Source organism: Ctenopharyngodon idella, chromosome 14 (genome assembly GCF_019924925.1).
Source record: "Ctenopharyngodon idella isolate HZGC_01 chromosome 14, HZGC01, whole genome shotgun sequence".
Lineage (NCBI taxonomy): Eukaryota > Metazoa > Chordata > Actinopteri > Cypriniformes > Xenocyprididae > Ctenopharyngodon > Ctenopharyngodon idella.
The window spans coordinates 436,843-453,957 of NC_067233.1; the positions used below are offsets into that span (position 1 = coordinate 436,843).

Genomic DNA, 17,115 nt, shown 5'->3' on the forward strand with positions numbered 1-17,115 from the left:
AGGATCAATATAAAAACAAAAGAAAAGTTAATATTTAAATGGACAGATTTCACATTTTCAACATAAGAAAATCTTATACATGATCAATTTATTTTAAGTCATTTTAAAGTGTAGTTTACAACCTCTAAATACACATTTTGCTCAATAAATTAAGATTTAGTGAAAAGTAGCATTAGTCCAGTATAACTGTAACTCTGTCAGAATAATCTACTGTCATTTGTTATACTGTTTTTAGTCTGTTCTCACTTCTGTATTGTTTCAAAGCAAAGATTTGTCAGATTTTAGCATACGAAACTATTTTATATCCACAGTTTCAAATACTTTAAAGTTTAATGCTCTTTCTACTGATTCACATAACAAGCCGTTAACTAATAGTATTTCTGAATCTTTCTTCAGATGGAGAAACAGCAGAAAGTGCAGCGCTATAAATGATGTGACTTGAGTCCAGTTGTCTTAAACTAAACAGTGAACTTTAATCTCACTGTAACTGCTGTACAGTATAATGATACTAACTCTAGTTTCTCCAGCTTGAATTGTGGGTTCATCAGTAGATCACTGAGGTTTTTCACTCCAGAGTCTCCTAGATTATTCCTGCTCAGGTTCAGCTCTCTCAGGTGTGACGGGTTTGATTTCAGAGCTGAAGTCAGAGCAGAACAACCTTCTTCTGTCATATAACAGTCACTTAACCTGCATTAGCAGAGAGAGAGAAAGAGAGAGAGAGAGAGACTTTTTGACTTTAACAATCCTTTAATTTACAATTCCTTCCTAAAGATCACACAATTGCATAAAAAAAAATACAAAAACATACCATCATTACATCGCAAATAATAATGAACACATATCAATTCCAACCAAAAAATAAATAAATACATAAAAACTCAGATATGAATTTGTAGAGAGCCATCACTGTCGATTCCACATAAACATTCATTTACTCCCCAAATACAATTAAAAGTCTCCATATCTTTGACCAGTTGATAATAAGCATATTCTACCTTTAACCTTGATTTTATTAGACCCTTTAAAATTAACACTGCATCATTTGACCCCATACCATTTTGTTTACTTTTGCGTGATAGCCAGATTGCCATTTTGGCCTGCCCAAACAAGAAATTAAGCATCACATGGATCTGCTTCCTGTTTTTGTTATACTTCGGGCCATAAATAAAAAGTATAGGTGAGAACACTTCTCCTAAAATTCTACACCATTCTTCTAATTGAGATAGCAAAGCTTCAAGTCTACCACAGTAAAAAAATAAATGAAAAACAGTTTCTATTTTCCCACAAAAAAGACACCCCTCCTCTACCTGTGGATCAAGGTGTGCTCTGTGTCTGTTTGTAGCTATTAAACCATGCACAATTCTCCACTGAAGGTCCCCGGACCTTTTCTCAATGGGCGCCTTGTACAAGGTCCTCCAGCTACCTTTAGGGGAAACTCCTGATCCAAAATCCTCTTGCCATTTAGATTCTTTTAGTCCCTCTAAAGAGTTCATATGTAAAACTTTGACACAGGTGACATACAGTGCTTTTTCCCCGGTTTCACTGAAAAATTCTAGTTCAGGAGTCCTGAAGGTAAGCAAAGTCCCTTCACTTTCTTGAAAATCATCAAAGGCAGGTACAATTTTTAACTCCGGGAAAATGATTTCCGTATCTTCATTAGTTGTTTCCAGAACATGTTTAGAATCCATGGATAAATACCCAAGAAGCTCACTCAACACTCTCTGTGCCAAGCGAACCGACCTCACACCAAGCCCAGCAGCCAGCACCTCAGCAGACATCCATCCACCCGTTGTCATTAAATGTCCAATCTTTGTAATTCCAGCATTCCTTAAAGCAGTCCTCATTGATGCTGACTTCAAAACTTCTATATCCACAATAGGATTGTGCAACAGGGGTTCTTCTCTCACCCACAAACCTTTCACATCCTTAAGATTCCTTGATGTTCTTAGATTTTTCCAGGCTTTCAGCATGGACCGATAGAAAGGTGTCAATGCAGACAAATCAACTCCTTGAGTGTCCATAAGAAAAAGATGTCGGTCTAATCCCATACTTCCTCCTTTTCTTAGGAGGGCACAAGCTATTCCAGCCCAGCTCACATCTTTTCCATAAAGTAATATTTTTGCTGTCTGAAGTCTAAATGTCTTTATTCTACTTTTAATTTCCACCAATCCTTGGCCTCCTTCTTGTCTGGGTAGATATAACACAGGTGCTCTTAGCCAATGCTGTCCAGACCAAAAAAATGTCAATAGACATTTTTGAATACTTTCCACCAGTTCCTCAGGGGGTTCTAAGACAGTAATTTTGTGCCATAAGGATGAGGCTACAAGGTTGTTGCAGACCAAAACTCTTCCCCTGTATGATAGCTGGGGGAGCAGCCAATGCCAACGAGACAACCTAGCAGACAACCTTCTTTCTCTTATAGTCCTCTCTTCGTAGAAATACCCCTAAGTACTTTAACCCAGACCTTCCCCACTGTAATCTACCTGGAAGTGTTGGACTATTATAATCCAAACCACACCACAGGGCATCACATCCCAATTTACTTTGGCAAATGAAGCTTTCCCATAACTCTCTAAAATATCTGTTAAAACCTGAACATCATTTTCATTTCTTAAAACAACAGTGATATCATCAGCATATGCTGAGACTTTTATACAATCATAACAATTTAAGACATTTGTCTGTAATCCAGTTAGCTTTTCTCTTATTTTACAGAGAAGAGGTTCAATGACTAAATTATACAGTTGACCTGAGAGTGGGCATCCCTGTCTTATGCCCCTCTGTACTTTAACAGGAACACTCAGTCCACCCGCCATTTTTATCATACATGTGGCATTCTTGTACAACAATTTTATCATTGCAACAAATTTATCTCCAAAACCAAAACCTTTTAAAACTCTGAAAAGAAACTGGTGATCAACTCGATCACTTTGGCTCCTCTCATTTTGGCTCCTCTCATCTGTGTTCTCAGCAGAATATAACTTAGAATAAAAGTCCACTGCCAATCTTCGCATTTCTACAGGATCGCTTGTATCGCGACCATGACTGTTTTTCAAACTATACATTTTTCTTTCTTGTACACTTTTATGTTCCAAGTTAAAAAAAAAAAAAAAAGAAGTAGGACCATCCATATCTTTCATTGATAAAAACCTGCTCCTCACAAGAGCACCTTTCACTCTCTCATTTAGAATAGATCTCAACTTTAATTTCTTATCAGACCACTCTTGTATATTAGCAGTAGGATCTCTCATCATTTTTTCTTCAATGACTAAAATTTCTTTCTCAATCCACTCCAATCCACTCATTTACCTTTACCAAAGTATATTGTTTTACCAAGGGATTATTTTCTCTCCAAATATCTGTAAAATTAAAAGTTTCAATTATATTAGCTAAAACAGTAGGTGATTGAAAATTAGGCTCTTCTCCATTTCTATCAAAAGAAGGATCAAGTGTACAGTTCCAATCCCCTCCTAAAATTATCACATCATTAACCTGCTGTTGTTTTAAAAATACATTCAACTTATTAAACATATTTATCCTATCAGATGCATTATTAGGTGCATAGATATTAACAAATACAAAAATCAGACTATTAATATCAGCTCTAACTGCCAATAACCGTCCCGGCTCAATTTCTTTTTTATACAAGATTTTAACTTTAGTGGTTGGAGAGAAAAGAATTGCAACTCCTGCAGTCAAGTTAGTACCATGAGTAAGAGCACACTCATTGCCCCACCACAGCCTCCAGTCAACCTCATTACTCAAATCACTATGAGTTTCTTGTAAGAAAATCACATTTAAATTTTTCAACCTGATAAATTCTATGACCGTTTCTGCCTTCCCCCTATCCCTCATCCCATTAACATTCAAGGATCCCACCCGTAAAGTCTCCATGAGAAGAAGAGAGATAAAAAAGAAAGCAGACAAGAAGAAAATCATATTAATCATATTGATTAGTTGGATTTTTCCCCCTCTTTGGCCTAACTTTTCCTGTTTTACTTTGTCGGATTGCAGTAATGTGTTTCTTTAGTCTAAAACACTTCTGCTGTGAGAGCTCTTCATGACTACTATGTCTCCTTGCCCACATAACTGATGCTATAAACTTGTCCAAGTCTGGAAAGAAATCACTCACTTCAACTTTTCTACCCTTCGTTTCATCAAGAAATTCACTGATTTGAGCCACAGTATACAAGTATTCTCTTATTACTTTTGGCATCTCTGCTCCTTCAAACCATTGTTCATCATCTTTCATGCTATCATCAGTACATTGAGACATTCCATCCAACTCATCAACTGAGCCTTCCTCTACTGCTTGTACATCTGTCTGAGTCACATTCTCATTATTGACCACATTTTCAACTTCCTAACTTAAATGTCTGACAACTGCATAACTACATCCAGCTTGCTCACCCTCAGCATCAGCATCGCTTTCACTCACCTCATTGTGCCCGATGACTCCCTCAGAAGGCCTTTTCTTCTCTGTCGCTTGATTTTGTCGAATCGTAATTTCCACATTGTCAGTATCGTTGTCTTTGGACGAGCCATTTTGCGATGTATCGACAGGCAAACGCTGTTCATCATCCACTTTCTTATTCGGGCAAGAGAAACGTTTGTGGCCTAAATTTCCACATTCAAAGCACTTAAGATTGTCGGTACTTGCATACAGCATATATGAATTTTCTCCATGACTCACGCGAAATGAGATCTCTAACGTGCGCTCAGGGGAAGAGAGAAACATCAAAACTTGCCGTCTGAAAGAAAGAACGTGTTTCAATGCCGTGTTTTTACATCCTAACGGAATCATTCTGACTGGGCTTGCAATTTTTCCATATCACGTCAACTCTTTGGTAATCACGTCATTTGAAATGAAAGGTGGTACATTTGAAATTGTTACTTTAGTAGCCGGAGCCGCTAAAGGAGTCACGGGCACAAACATTTCTTTAATCCAAATTCCGCTCTCTGTCAGCTGGTTTACTAATTGCTCCGTTTTCAAAAACACTACAATAGCCTTATTCATTCATGATGCTGAGAGAATATTCTCAAAACCAACCAATTCTCCCACCACTACGAGTACATCCTCCACGCTGACGCCGGTCTCGGGCACACACCTGCACCCATTTCGCATCGTTAGATGAGGGTTTACTTGCACAGATTCAGATGCCATACCGTCACGCGACAAAATCCGCGAGCGGCTTAAAGTACAAAAGTCTGAATAAAAAGCTGAAAAAAGAACAGTTTTTCACGCTCACTCTAACCAACGCTCCACTCTTCCCACCACACTCAGAGAGAGAGAGCAGAAAATAAGAGAGAAGAAAAGAAAATAACTCTTTATTCTGTAAAGTCACATCATCTTCATGAGTAAATAAAACAGACAGTGAAAGTGAGATCATCATCTTCATTTCACCAGATCACAAAATATTATGAAGAATTTTACACAAATATAATGTGAACTCAGGCTCTTCATGAGATATTGAGTATAAAGTTTTAGTTTAAACTGTTAAAGTGATTTTCAGCATTTTGTTTCTTGTATGTGAATGTTACTGACCTCAATCTCTCCAGTTTACAGTGTGAATCCTTCAGTACGTCACATAAGTGCTTCACTCCTGTGTTTTCTATTATATTCACGCTCAGGTCCAGCTCTCTCAGGTGTGACGGGTTTGATTTCAGAGCTGAAGTCAGGATGAAACACTGTTCCTCTGTAAAACTGTATCCACTCAGACTGAAGACAGAAAGAGAAAATGACTCAAATCCATGTTCAGTTCATGTGTGAGTTAAATGAATCATTAATAAATGCCATACAGTCACTAATACACCAGCAAAATCATGGAAACTTCATGATATGAACAAACCAAGACAGGAGCGTTTGAGGACACTAGTTACAATCCAAGTCTGGATCCGTCCTCACTCCACAAATAAGTGAATTTATCACTGGAGATTAATATATAGGATCAATATAGAAACAATAGAAAAGTTAATATTTAAACAGACTGATTTCACATTTTCAACATAAGAAAATCTTATACATGATCAATTTATTTTAAGTCATTTTAAAGTGTAGCTTACAACCTCTAAATACACATTTTGCTTAATAAATTAAGATTTAGTGAAAAGTACCATTAGTCCATTATAACTGTAACTCTGTCAGAATAATCTACTGTCATTTGTTACACTGTTTTTAGTCTGTTCTCACTTCTGTATTGTTTCAAAGCAAAGATTTGTCAGATTTCAGCATGAAACTATTTTACATCCACAAAATTTATTTGCTCTTTCTACTGATTCACATAACAAGCCGTTAACTAATAGTATTTCTGAATCTTTCTTCAGATGGAGAAACAGCAGAAAGTGCAGCGCTATAAATGATGTGACTTGAGTCCAGTTGTCTTAAACTAAACAGTGAACTTTAATCTCACTGTAACTGCTGTACAGTATAATGATACTAACTGTAGTTTCTCCAGCTTGAATTGTGGGTTCATCAGTAGATCACTGAGGTTTTTCACTCCAGAGTCTCCTAGTTTATTCCAGCTCAGGTTCAGCTCTCTCAGGTGTGATGGGTTTGATTTCAGAGCTGAAGTCAGAGCAGAACAACCTTCATCTGTCATACAACAGTATCTTAACCTACATTAGCAGAGAGAGAGAGACAGAGAGAGACAGAGAGAGAGCAGAAAATAAGAGAAAAAAAAAAAGTAAAAATTCTGTAAAGTCACATCATCTTCATAAGTAAATGAGGAAGTGAGATCATCATCTTCATTTCACCAGATCACAAATCATTAAGGTGAAAAATTTTACACAAATATAATGTGAACTCAGACTCTTCATGAGATATAGAGAATAAAGTGTTTTAGTTTAAACTGTTGAAGTGATTTTAAGCATTTTGATTCTTGTATGTGAATGTTACTGACCTCAATCCTTCCAGTTTACAGTGTGAATCCTTCAGTACGTCACATAAGTGCTTCACTCCTGTGTTTTCTATTATATTCTTGTTCAGGTTCAGCTCTCTCAGGTGTGATGGGTTTGATTTCAGAGCTGAAGTCAGGATGAGACACTGTTTCTCTGTAATACTGCATCCACTCAGACTGAAGACAGAAAGAGAAAATGACTCAAATCCATGTTCAGTTCATGTGTGAGTTAAATGAATCATTAATAAATGCCATACAGTCACTAATACACCAGCAAAATCATGGAAACTTCATGATATGAACAAACCAAGACAGGAGCATTTGAGGACACTAGTTACAATCCAAGTCTGGATCCGTCCTCACTCCACAAATAAGTGAATTTATTACTGGAGATTAATATATAGGAACAATATAGAAACAATAGAAAAGTTAATATTTAAATGGACAGATTTCACATTTTCAATGGAAGAAAATCTTGTACATGATTAATTTATTTTAAGTCATTTAAAGTGTAGTTTACAACCTCTAAATACACATTTTGCTCAATAAATTAAGATTTAGTGAAAAGTAGCATTAGTCCAGTATAACTGTAACTCTGTCAGAATAATCTACTGTCATTTGTTACACTGTTTTTAGTCTGTTCAAGGGATGTGCATCTCCATAACTGAGGCCGATGCGATACTCATCTCGATGCATAGACAACGATATGATACATTAAAGATACATATGAAGCCACTATCGATGCAATGCGATACGATTCACTCCTATTATGATGCGGTTCAATACGATTTAGATTCGATTCAACACAATGCACTTCAATGCAATACGATGCAATGAAAAAAAAAATGATACGATGCAATTCAATATGTAGGGCCCAACTTAATTTATTAATTTGTTTACAATAATAGGGCCCTGTGTTTTTTTTCTATGCTGTGTATTTTAATTTTTTCTGGTAATCAAATGGAGAGATAAAACATTCATTTATTTTTAATCAAATGAAATTTAAATAAACCCTTTCATTTTTTAGCAAAGAAAGTGCTGCACACTTTTATTTTATTTCTTTTACTGTTAAAATTAAAACATGGATAATATGATTATTACAATAATGATTGTATTAATATTAATAGTAGTAGTAGTAATATTACATTAAGACATACATTATACTGTACAATAGTAATATATTAGTAGTGCATAGTAAGAATATATGGCTATATTTCTGTCATAATTTAAACCAAACTTTTATTTTGACGGGTTGTCTGTGTCTGTGTATATGTTATGACAATAGTGTCCTCAAATTAAACAATATTATCTGTCTGCAATACCGGAGGCTGCAATGTTGAGTAATTATTGTGACTAACTAGCATAATATAATAACTCATCAAGTAAAATAAACAAGGAATCAATCAATCACTAGATCAACCACATTTTCAAGCACAGAGGGAAAACACAAGGATGACTCTGGGGGTATATTTAAGATTGTGTATATTTTATAAAATAATATATTACAACAGTTGAACACACAAAAACAAATTTGTTCATGACGTGAACCACACAGAAGAACTTCAGCGACAATCTCTTCACTGACTCCTGAGAGAGAGAGAGAGAGAGAGAGAGAGAGAGAGAGAGAGAAGTGAATGAAATAAGGAACATTTAGTTGAACATGTTCAACTCTCTAATTTTAAATTTCATATTTAAAAGATCTTAGTGACCACAGAGCACACACATTATATACGATACAAAAATAATTATATCAATCTTCATACCAATTAATGTTCATATTACTGTTATTGCATACTGTTCAAAGATTTGGAAAAAATTTATTTTGATGCTGTGGGAACAAAGGATCTTGAAACTTTGATGTCAATAAAGTCCCTCTGAACTGAGAAAATAATAATAGAGAGATGCAAGAAATCTGAATAGAAATAACATGTTATTGACATGACCTTTCCTGACCTTTAAATATTTAAAGCACAGATTGTGAAGTATGCAGCAGCACTACCTACCAACAGATGTTCTCCCCTCTTTTCTCTTTTCTTCCACTTCACTGAAATAGTAAATGGAGAACATAATCACTGCTGGGTTAACAGAAATACTGTTAATGCTTAAAAAATGATGCATTGGACACTGTGTAAAAAAAATTACATTTTCTACTCTTACCTGTGATGATAATCCAGACCAGAGAAGAAGGTCTTCTCAACATCCCGCAGAGAAATTCTGCAGCCCAGCCAGACCATATATGATGGTCTATCAAAAGAAAATTGTTCATTGAAATATACACAGATCTAGGAATTGAGGTCAAATTAAATTAATCATAACATTGCATTTCCCAAAAGAATGTTTGCAAATGTTACCTTCATGGAAAACTGCGTTTGAAATGGCTCTCCAAATGGGATTTCACTTTGCTCAACTTTGTTGGGTGAAACAAAGCAGAGCTGCAGAACGGGCAGAGGAACTCCTTGCAGCATGTGGTGCATCTCTATAGTCCAGGAAAGGATCTTCCTTCTTGGATTGTGTGTTTCTTGAAAAAGAGAGAGTCCAATTGGTCAAATAAAACATTCATTCAAGTTCATTTCATATAAATAAATAGACATAATTTAGGCCTAAGCCTAGTACTTGACCAATTTATTTATTATTCTTTTGTCATATATTGGCTGCACTGAAATCACTTATAGAGAACACAGTACATGACACAATATCACACGCGGTATTATTATTATGATGATCTCTCTGTTATGTCTGACTATTAAAAACGTCAAATGCCTCAATCAACATTATAAAAACAATGTCAAAATGAAGAGACATGCTCATAACATGTATTGTAGGGTAATCATGCCCAGGTGAAAAAATACTATAGTAATTTATTGTAAATACTATAGTTTTTTTGAACCATACTATAGTAAAGTACTTGAATTAATTTGTGGTAATTCTGTATTTGCTGTGGTAACAACACTATAGTAATATAAACAAATACCTTTACCCAATACTGTACTAAGTTTTCTACAACTATAGGGTATATGATACTACAATATACACTACAGTTTACTGTAGTAAATAATAAAGTATACTACAGTATTTATTACAGTTTATCAGTTCACTGTATACTACAGTATGCTGAAGGATTCATTAACAAAGTGTTGTAAATACTATAATTTATACAGTATACTACAATTTACTAATTTATACAAATACTATACAATGTACAAAAACAGTATAGTATTTACTATAGTATTTTTTCACCTGGGCAGGCTGACAGTGAGCACGCACGTAACAGTTACAACATTAAGATTATTTTAACTTAATAACAAGATTTTACAATGAAGTGCTACAGGTTATTGTACAGGCTAGGATTATTAATCATACCGTACTCACCAAGTCAACACAAGCTTTTCAGTCGTGCTACAGTTTTGTTAAACAAATATGCTTTACAATTCGTTTTACAGCATTAGAAGCTAATATATGATAGCTATAAAGTGCATTCAAGACTATTCAGCAACTCACGATCACTTCACTTTGCAATTAAATGCATCACAATTGTTTTTAATGATAAACAAATAAAAATTGATTCACATTTGATACTCACACTCTGAATATCGTCCATCTTCCAGAAAAACATGCGGTCACTGGTCCTGTAATTCGGTAGGTGGCGCTGTCACTAAAAATCTAGGGTCCTAGAAATGCGGTCCTGAAAATGCAGCCTCCGGTTCTGCAGGCAGATGCTACTCAATTAAACGGTAAAATGCTCATGAAGTGACTCTCAGAGCAGCTTTAGAGATGAAGTTTATGTTCATGTCGTCATATAGTCAGATGGCAGACGCTGGAAAAAACACCGTTGTGCTTCAGTATGTGTAGGCTAGTAAACGTATTTGCGGGTTCATTCACACAGAGACACGCAGAACATGCAGGATTCATGTCAATAGTCTTCTTGCGGTTTAATATTCACAGACACTAGTCCATATCATGATTTGATTTAAGTGTGCCCATCTACTTTTGATTTATTCATCCAAAATTTGACAAATTCTGTGACATTCTGCGTTATACAGTAAATTCCGTTTTTATGAATGAATTCCGCGATTCCGTCCATGTTTTCTGCATCGTGGAAATCATAGTTCACTTTTATTTCTTTGGTTCAGACCAGGGGTGGTGAACTCCGGTCCTGGAGAGCCTCAGTCCTGCAGAGTTTAGCTCCAACCCTGATCAAAACTCACCTGCCTATAGCTTTCTAACAACCTTTCAAACCTTGATTAGCTTGTTCAGGTGTGTTTGATTAGGGCTGGAGCTGAACTCTCCAGGACCGAGGTTAGCCACCCCTGGTTCAGACAGACAGCAAATCATAAATTAACTTAAGTGCCTTCTGACTTCTAAGGCATGGCCCTTTCACAAACACTGTAGTGCCATGTTAATCTATATTCACTGTGACTCTCAGGACACACCTCGTCTCTGTAGTATTGTGATGCGTCATATTCATGTAGCAGCAGAGGTGATGAGAGAACACGAGTGAGAAACAGTTTAGAGAGGAGAAATCAATCTACATATGAAATACTGGTCACAAATTATTGGTCACTTTCTAAATAATAAAATTACAGTGCATCTACTAATAATTCTATATAAATCAATCGTTTTTTTCCGATGCAAATATGTTAGAAACGATGCATCGTGATACAAATGCCAACTTGTATCCGACACACACTTTAACTTTAATGCTGATGCACCGATGCGAATCAGTGAATCTTACCATCCCTAGTCTGTTCTCACTTCTGTATTGTTTCAAAGCAAAGATTTGTCAGATTTCAGTATAAAACTATTTTATATCCACAAAGTTTCAAATGCTTTAAAGTTTAATGCTCTTTCTACTGATACACATAACAAGCCGTTAACTAATAGTATTTCTGAATCTTTCTTCAGATGGAGAAACAGCAGAAAGTGCAGCGCTATAAATGATGTGACTTGAGTCCAGTTGTCTTAAACTAAACAGTGAACTTTAATCTCACTGTAACTGCTGTACAGTATAATGATACTAACTCTAGTTTCTCCAGCTTGAATTGTGGGTTCATCAGTAGATCACTGAGGTTTTTCACTCCAGAGTCTCCTAGTTTATTCTCGCTCAGGTTCAGCTCTCTCAGGTGTGACGGGTTTGATTTCAGAGCTGAAGTCAGAGCAGAACAACCTTCATCTGTCATATCACAGCAGCTTAACCTACATTAGCAGAGAGAGAGAGAGAGAGAGAGAGAGAGAGAGAGAGAGCAGAAAATAAGACAGAAGAAAAATCTCTTTATTCTGTAAAGTCACATCATCTTCATTAGCAAATAAAACAGACACAGGAAATTTAGATCATCTTCATTTCAACAGATTGCAAAATACTAAGGTGAAAATTGTTGCACAAATATAAAGTGAACTCAGACTGATCTCAGGAAATATTATATCAGCTACAGTAACAGTACTATTAACAGTAATGTAAGATTATGAATGAATGAACAATACTCACGTCAGTGTGTTGAGTCGACAGTGTTTATCCTGCAGTAGAGCAGAGATCTGATTCACTCCTGAGTCTCCTAGTTCATGTTCACTCAGATTCAGCTCTCTCAGGAGTAACGGGTTTTTACCCACAATTTCACTCACATACTGACAGGCTTCATCTGCAGCAGGACTCAAACACCTGCAGAAGGGAAGATGAATCTGAATTCAATTCAGTTCTCAACTAAACCTGCAGTAATGAAAACATCCAGCAGTTGCATATAATGCATATAATTTATTTTGTTAAGTATTTCATCCCGTCTCACCTCAGTGTCTTCAGTTGACAGTTTGGATCCTGTAGTAAATCATCGAGCTCCTTCACTCCTGATTGTCCAGGATCATTTCCTGTGAGATCCAGCTCTATCAGGTGTGAAGGGTTTGATCTCAGAGCTGAAGCCAGAGCTTTATAACCTTCTTCTGTTACACTGCAGTTAAAGAGTCTAGAACAGAGAGGAAAATGTAACATTCAGCTGATTAATTAGTTATTCTGGTTATTCATTCAGCTGATATATTCACTCATTACCAGAATAATATAAATCCTTAAAGTGAATTATATTTTGACAACTGAATATGGAGGCAAACAAAAAGCCACAGAGAACTTTAATATGTTAGACATCAATGGCTACATTTACATGCACCTAAATAATCCATTTGTAATCAGATTGACGGCTCAATCGGATTGAAAAATATTCATGTAAACACTTTAATCGATCCGATTAAGCTCGATCCGAATGAAATTTCAGTCAGATTGCAAGGGGTGGTGTATCAACCAATCCAACAGCAAAAAATTACCATGTAAACACTTGAATCCAACTACTTTCTCAATCGTGTTCAGGAGTCTCTGGGGCACATGCGCAGTGCTATGTTGACACGCATTACACAGTGCACAAGTTCACATTCATGTCTTTAGTTGTAAAACCGTTGCTGATTTATGAATGTGTATGCCAACAGGGCAAAAATAACGATGAGTTCTGTTGGTGTCACATCCATGGTTGTCTCCACAAGTGTGATTGATATGAGCGCGTGCACAAAAGTTTTAATCTGAATGTATGTAAAACACATATAAACGGATATTTGAATCTGATTACAATGTTTAGAGTACACGTTAACAGATCTGCAATCAGATTCAATTCATTCGGATTGACGAAAATTGGTGCATGTAAACATAGCCACTGTCACTTTCAAGGATTCAATTACCAAAAACTGTACAAGTGTGAAAGTATTTGTTCTGAATGATGCACAACATACAAGCAACATCAAAATTGTTTAAAAATAAGAAAAGTTTTGGGATGGCCTGAATAAATTCACAACTAAGGCCCATTGAAATGCTGTGGAAGGACCTGAAACGTACAGTTCATGCTAGATACTCCTACAAATTGCACTGAACTGAAGCAGCTTTGCAAGGAGGAGTGGGACAAACTGGCCAAAATTCCTCCACAGTGACGTAAAACACTCAAACAACTACAGGAAGTGTTTAGTCGAGACCATCTGCAAAGCTGGAAGCAGAATCACAGATACGTAGCTCCATCGAAAACACTAAAATACATGAATCCTGTCACATATAATGTTAAGATAAGTGATGACAACTACCAGATCTCACCCTCCTTTCTGTGGCAGGATTACCAGCTCTAACAGAACGATCTGAATTCTGACTACTAAATCCTCTTGTTTGTAAACATTCTCAGGGTCTGAATCAAGCTCGAACTGATATGGCAAAATTTATGCCATTGTGACATTTCCAGAACACGCTCTAAGCAGTTCACCAATCACAACACATGGGGCCAACTAACCAATCAGAGCACATGTTGTATTTTGGAAGGAGGGGCTTCAAAACAGGAACTAAACAGAGAGTTTGAGACAGACTGATAGTATCAACTAATAGTATTTCTGAATCTTTCTTCAGATGGAGAAACAGCAGAAAGTGCAGCGCTATAAATGATGTGACTTGAGTCCAGTTGTCTTAAACTAAACAGTGAACTTTAATCTCACTGTAACTGCTGGACAGTATAATGATACTAACTCTAGTTTCTCCAGCTTGAATTGTGGGTTCATCAGTAGATCACTGAGGTTTTTCACTCCAGAGTCTCCTAGATCATTCCAGCTCAGGTTCAGCTCTCTCAGGTGTGATGGGTTTGATTTCAGAGCTGAAGTCAGAGCAGAACAACCTTCATCTGTCATATCACAGCAGCTTAAACTACATTAGGAGAGAGAGAGAGAGAGAGAGAGAGAGAGTGGGAAATAAGAGAGATGAAAAGAAAATAACACTTTATTTTGTAAAGTCACATCATCTTCATAAGTAAATAAAACAGAGGAAATGAGATCATCATCTTCATTTCACCTCAAATATAATGTGAACTCAGACTCTTCATGAGATATTGAGTATAAAGTGTTTTAGTTTAAACTGTTGAAGTGATTTTAAGCATTTTGATTCTTGTATGTTGTAGCGTCTGGACCAATCAGGCACACAATTATTCATTATATTTAATGAATCACCCATAAATTCACTCTATCAAAGTTCTGTGAACCCATCCCCCTAAAACTGCAACACACAGGCAGAACTAGGTGTCCTGTTACAGATACATGGTACTTTTACGATCAGAAAGAATTTTGCAGAGACTAGTGACTCTGACTTCATTCTTTCTGAGAAGGACGAATACTCTCTTAATCCTGTGTATTCTCTATATAACCACCTGGGAAATGTATAAAAATGTATCCAATTTTCCCATCTCATGACTTTCCTTTTATAGGCTTTATTCTAAGTATTAATTCTCTCCTTTGAACTATTTTGGTATTAATGTTCAAGAGTTGCAAATGTACAGTTAACTGAAATTACATTGGTAGCATGTTTGGTATCTACGGACTCCAACTTTCGTTTCCTATTTGGTAAATTATGTTACATGTTACTAACTCTGTGACACATTAGTATTATAAGAATCTAGAAGGTTCTTCTCTCATTCATCCAATCCAGTTTCTTATGCTAATATCCTGCCAAAGTCACAAAGACTCGTAAAGTTCCCTCCGAGGGGGCAACTCCTTATTGGCTCGGACACCTTCAGAGGATGTGACATCTTCACCCCTTATTTTCACTGATCACAAGATCAAGCTCTCTTCTCTCTTTCACTGACAAATGCTGATGTTAAGATGATGCTGTGAGAAGCTAGAAGCTTCTAAGGAATCCCCAAGCTTGTGCCAGGCTTCGGCCAAGACCTTCCATTCACCAAAGATCCTCTGAATATTAACTGGTTCTCTTTCATCAAGACAATATCAGCAAAGGCTAAACTGTAAACTGTATGCATGTATGTGTGTGAATGTTAGAGTAATTAAGTGTTTAGTCTAGTTAATAAAGTCTTGTTTATGTCACACGTACAGTTGTCCGTGTTTCACGCTCATATACTGGAGTCCCTATTCATGCAGATCCTGACTACAGGCTCTGAGTAGTACTGTACAATAAGATTGTTATTTCCCATAACCTGGAAATGAACATTTCTTAGAATTAATAAACAATTAACACTGTGTGTTCATTGGACAACAGGTTAATTGATTGTAATATTAATTTTATTACAATAAGTTAATTTTATTAACTGATCCAAATATTTATAATTAATTATAACTAGTTATGATTAATTATTCATATTTATTTTGAGCTAATTTGCTACAATGTGAATGTTACTGACCTCAATCTCTCCAGTTTACAGTGTGAATCCTTCAGTACGTCACATAAGTGCTTCACTCCTGTGTTTCCTAGTATATTCCAGCTCAGGTTCAGCTCTCTCAGGTGTGATGGGTTTGATTTCAGAGCTGAAGTCAGGATGAGACACTGTTTCTCTGTAATACTGCAGTAAATCAGACTGAAGACAGAAAGTGAAAATGACTCAAATCCATGTTCAGTTCATGTGTGAGTTAAATGAATCATTAATAAATGTCATACAGTCACTAATACACCAGCAAAATCATGGAAACTTCATGATATGAACAAACCAAGACAGAAGCATTTTAGGACACTAGTTACAATCCGAGTCTGGATCCGTCCTCACTCCACAAATAAGTGAATTTATCACTGGAGATTAATATATAGGATCAATATAGAAACAATAGAGAAGTATACATATATATGGACAGATTTCACATTTTCAGTGGAAGAAAATTTTGTACATGAATCAAATTATTTTAAGTCATTTTAAAGTGTAGTTTACAACCTCTAAATACACGATTTTGCTCAATAAATTAAGATTTAGTGAAAAGTAGCATTAGTCCAGTATAACTGTAACTCTGTCAGAATAATCTACTGTCATTTGTTACACTGTTTTTAGTCTGTTCAAGGGATGTGCATCTCCATAACTGAGGCCGATGCGATACTCATCTCGATGCATAGCCAACGATATGATACATTAAAGATACATATGAAGCCACTATCGATGCAATGCGATACGATTCACCCCTATTACGGCGCGGTGCAATACGATTTAGATTCGATTCAACACAATGCACTTCAATGCAATACGATGCAATGAAAAAAAAAAATGATACGATGCAATTCAATATGTAGGGCCCAACTTAATTTATTAATTTGTTTACAATAATAGGGCGCTGTGTTTTTTTCTATGCTGTGTATTTTAATTTTTTCTGGTAATCAAATGTAGGCATAAAACGTTCATTTATTTTTAATCAAATGAAATTTAAATAAATCCTTTCATTTTTTAGCAAAGAA

General features: G+C 36.0%; 2 protein-coding genes and 1 long non-coding RNA gene across 4 annotated transcripts in view; 1 reads left to right on the forward strand and 2 right to left on the reverse strand.

The window, feature by feature from the left end:
- LOC127494395 (uncharacterized) overlaps positions 1-17,115 on the reverse strand; it is a 492,193-nt gene that overhangs the window by 400,880 nt on the left and 74,198 nt on the right. The window contains exons 12-19 of the mRNA XM_051860279.1: positions 16,082-16,255; positions 12,674-12,847; positions 12,379-12,549; positions 11,916-12,089; positions 6,900-7,073; positions 6,442-6,615; positions 5,546-5,719; positions 514-687 (exon numbers count right to left, since the gene is read on the reverse strand). Of these exons, the coding sequence (XP_051716239.1) occupies positions 514-687; positions 5,546-5,719; positions 6,442-6,615; positions 6,900-7,073; positions 11,916-12,089; positions 12,379-12,549; positions 12,674-12,847; positions 16,082-16,255 (1,389 nt within the window). The remainder of the gene's footprint in view (positions 1-513; positions 688-5,545; positions 5,720-6,441; positions 6,616-6,899; positions 7,074-11,915; positions 12,090-12,378; positions 12,550-12,673; positions 12,848-16,081; positions 16,256-17,115) is intronic.
- Positions 1-17,115, forward strand: part of LOC127494401 (transmembrane O-methyltransferase homolog) — a 204,330-nt gene that overhangs the window by 134,320 nt on the left and 52,895 nt on the right. The gene's annotated exons all lie outside the window — the stretch shown is intronic.
- On the reverse strand, positions 8,375-11,391 carry LOC127494409 (uncharacterized). The gene is made up of 5 exons (XR_007924859.1): positions 10,477-11,391; positions 9,248-9,414; positions 9,054-9,140; positions 8,900-8,940; positions 8,375-8,483 (listed from the first exon to the last, which is right to left on the reverse strand). It is a non-coding gene; the product is annotated as an uncharacterized LOC127494409 (long non-coding RNA).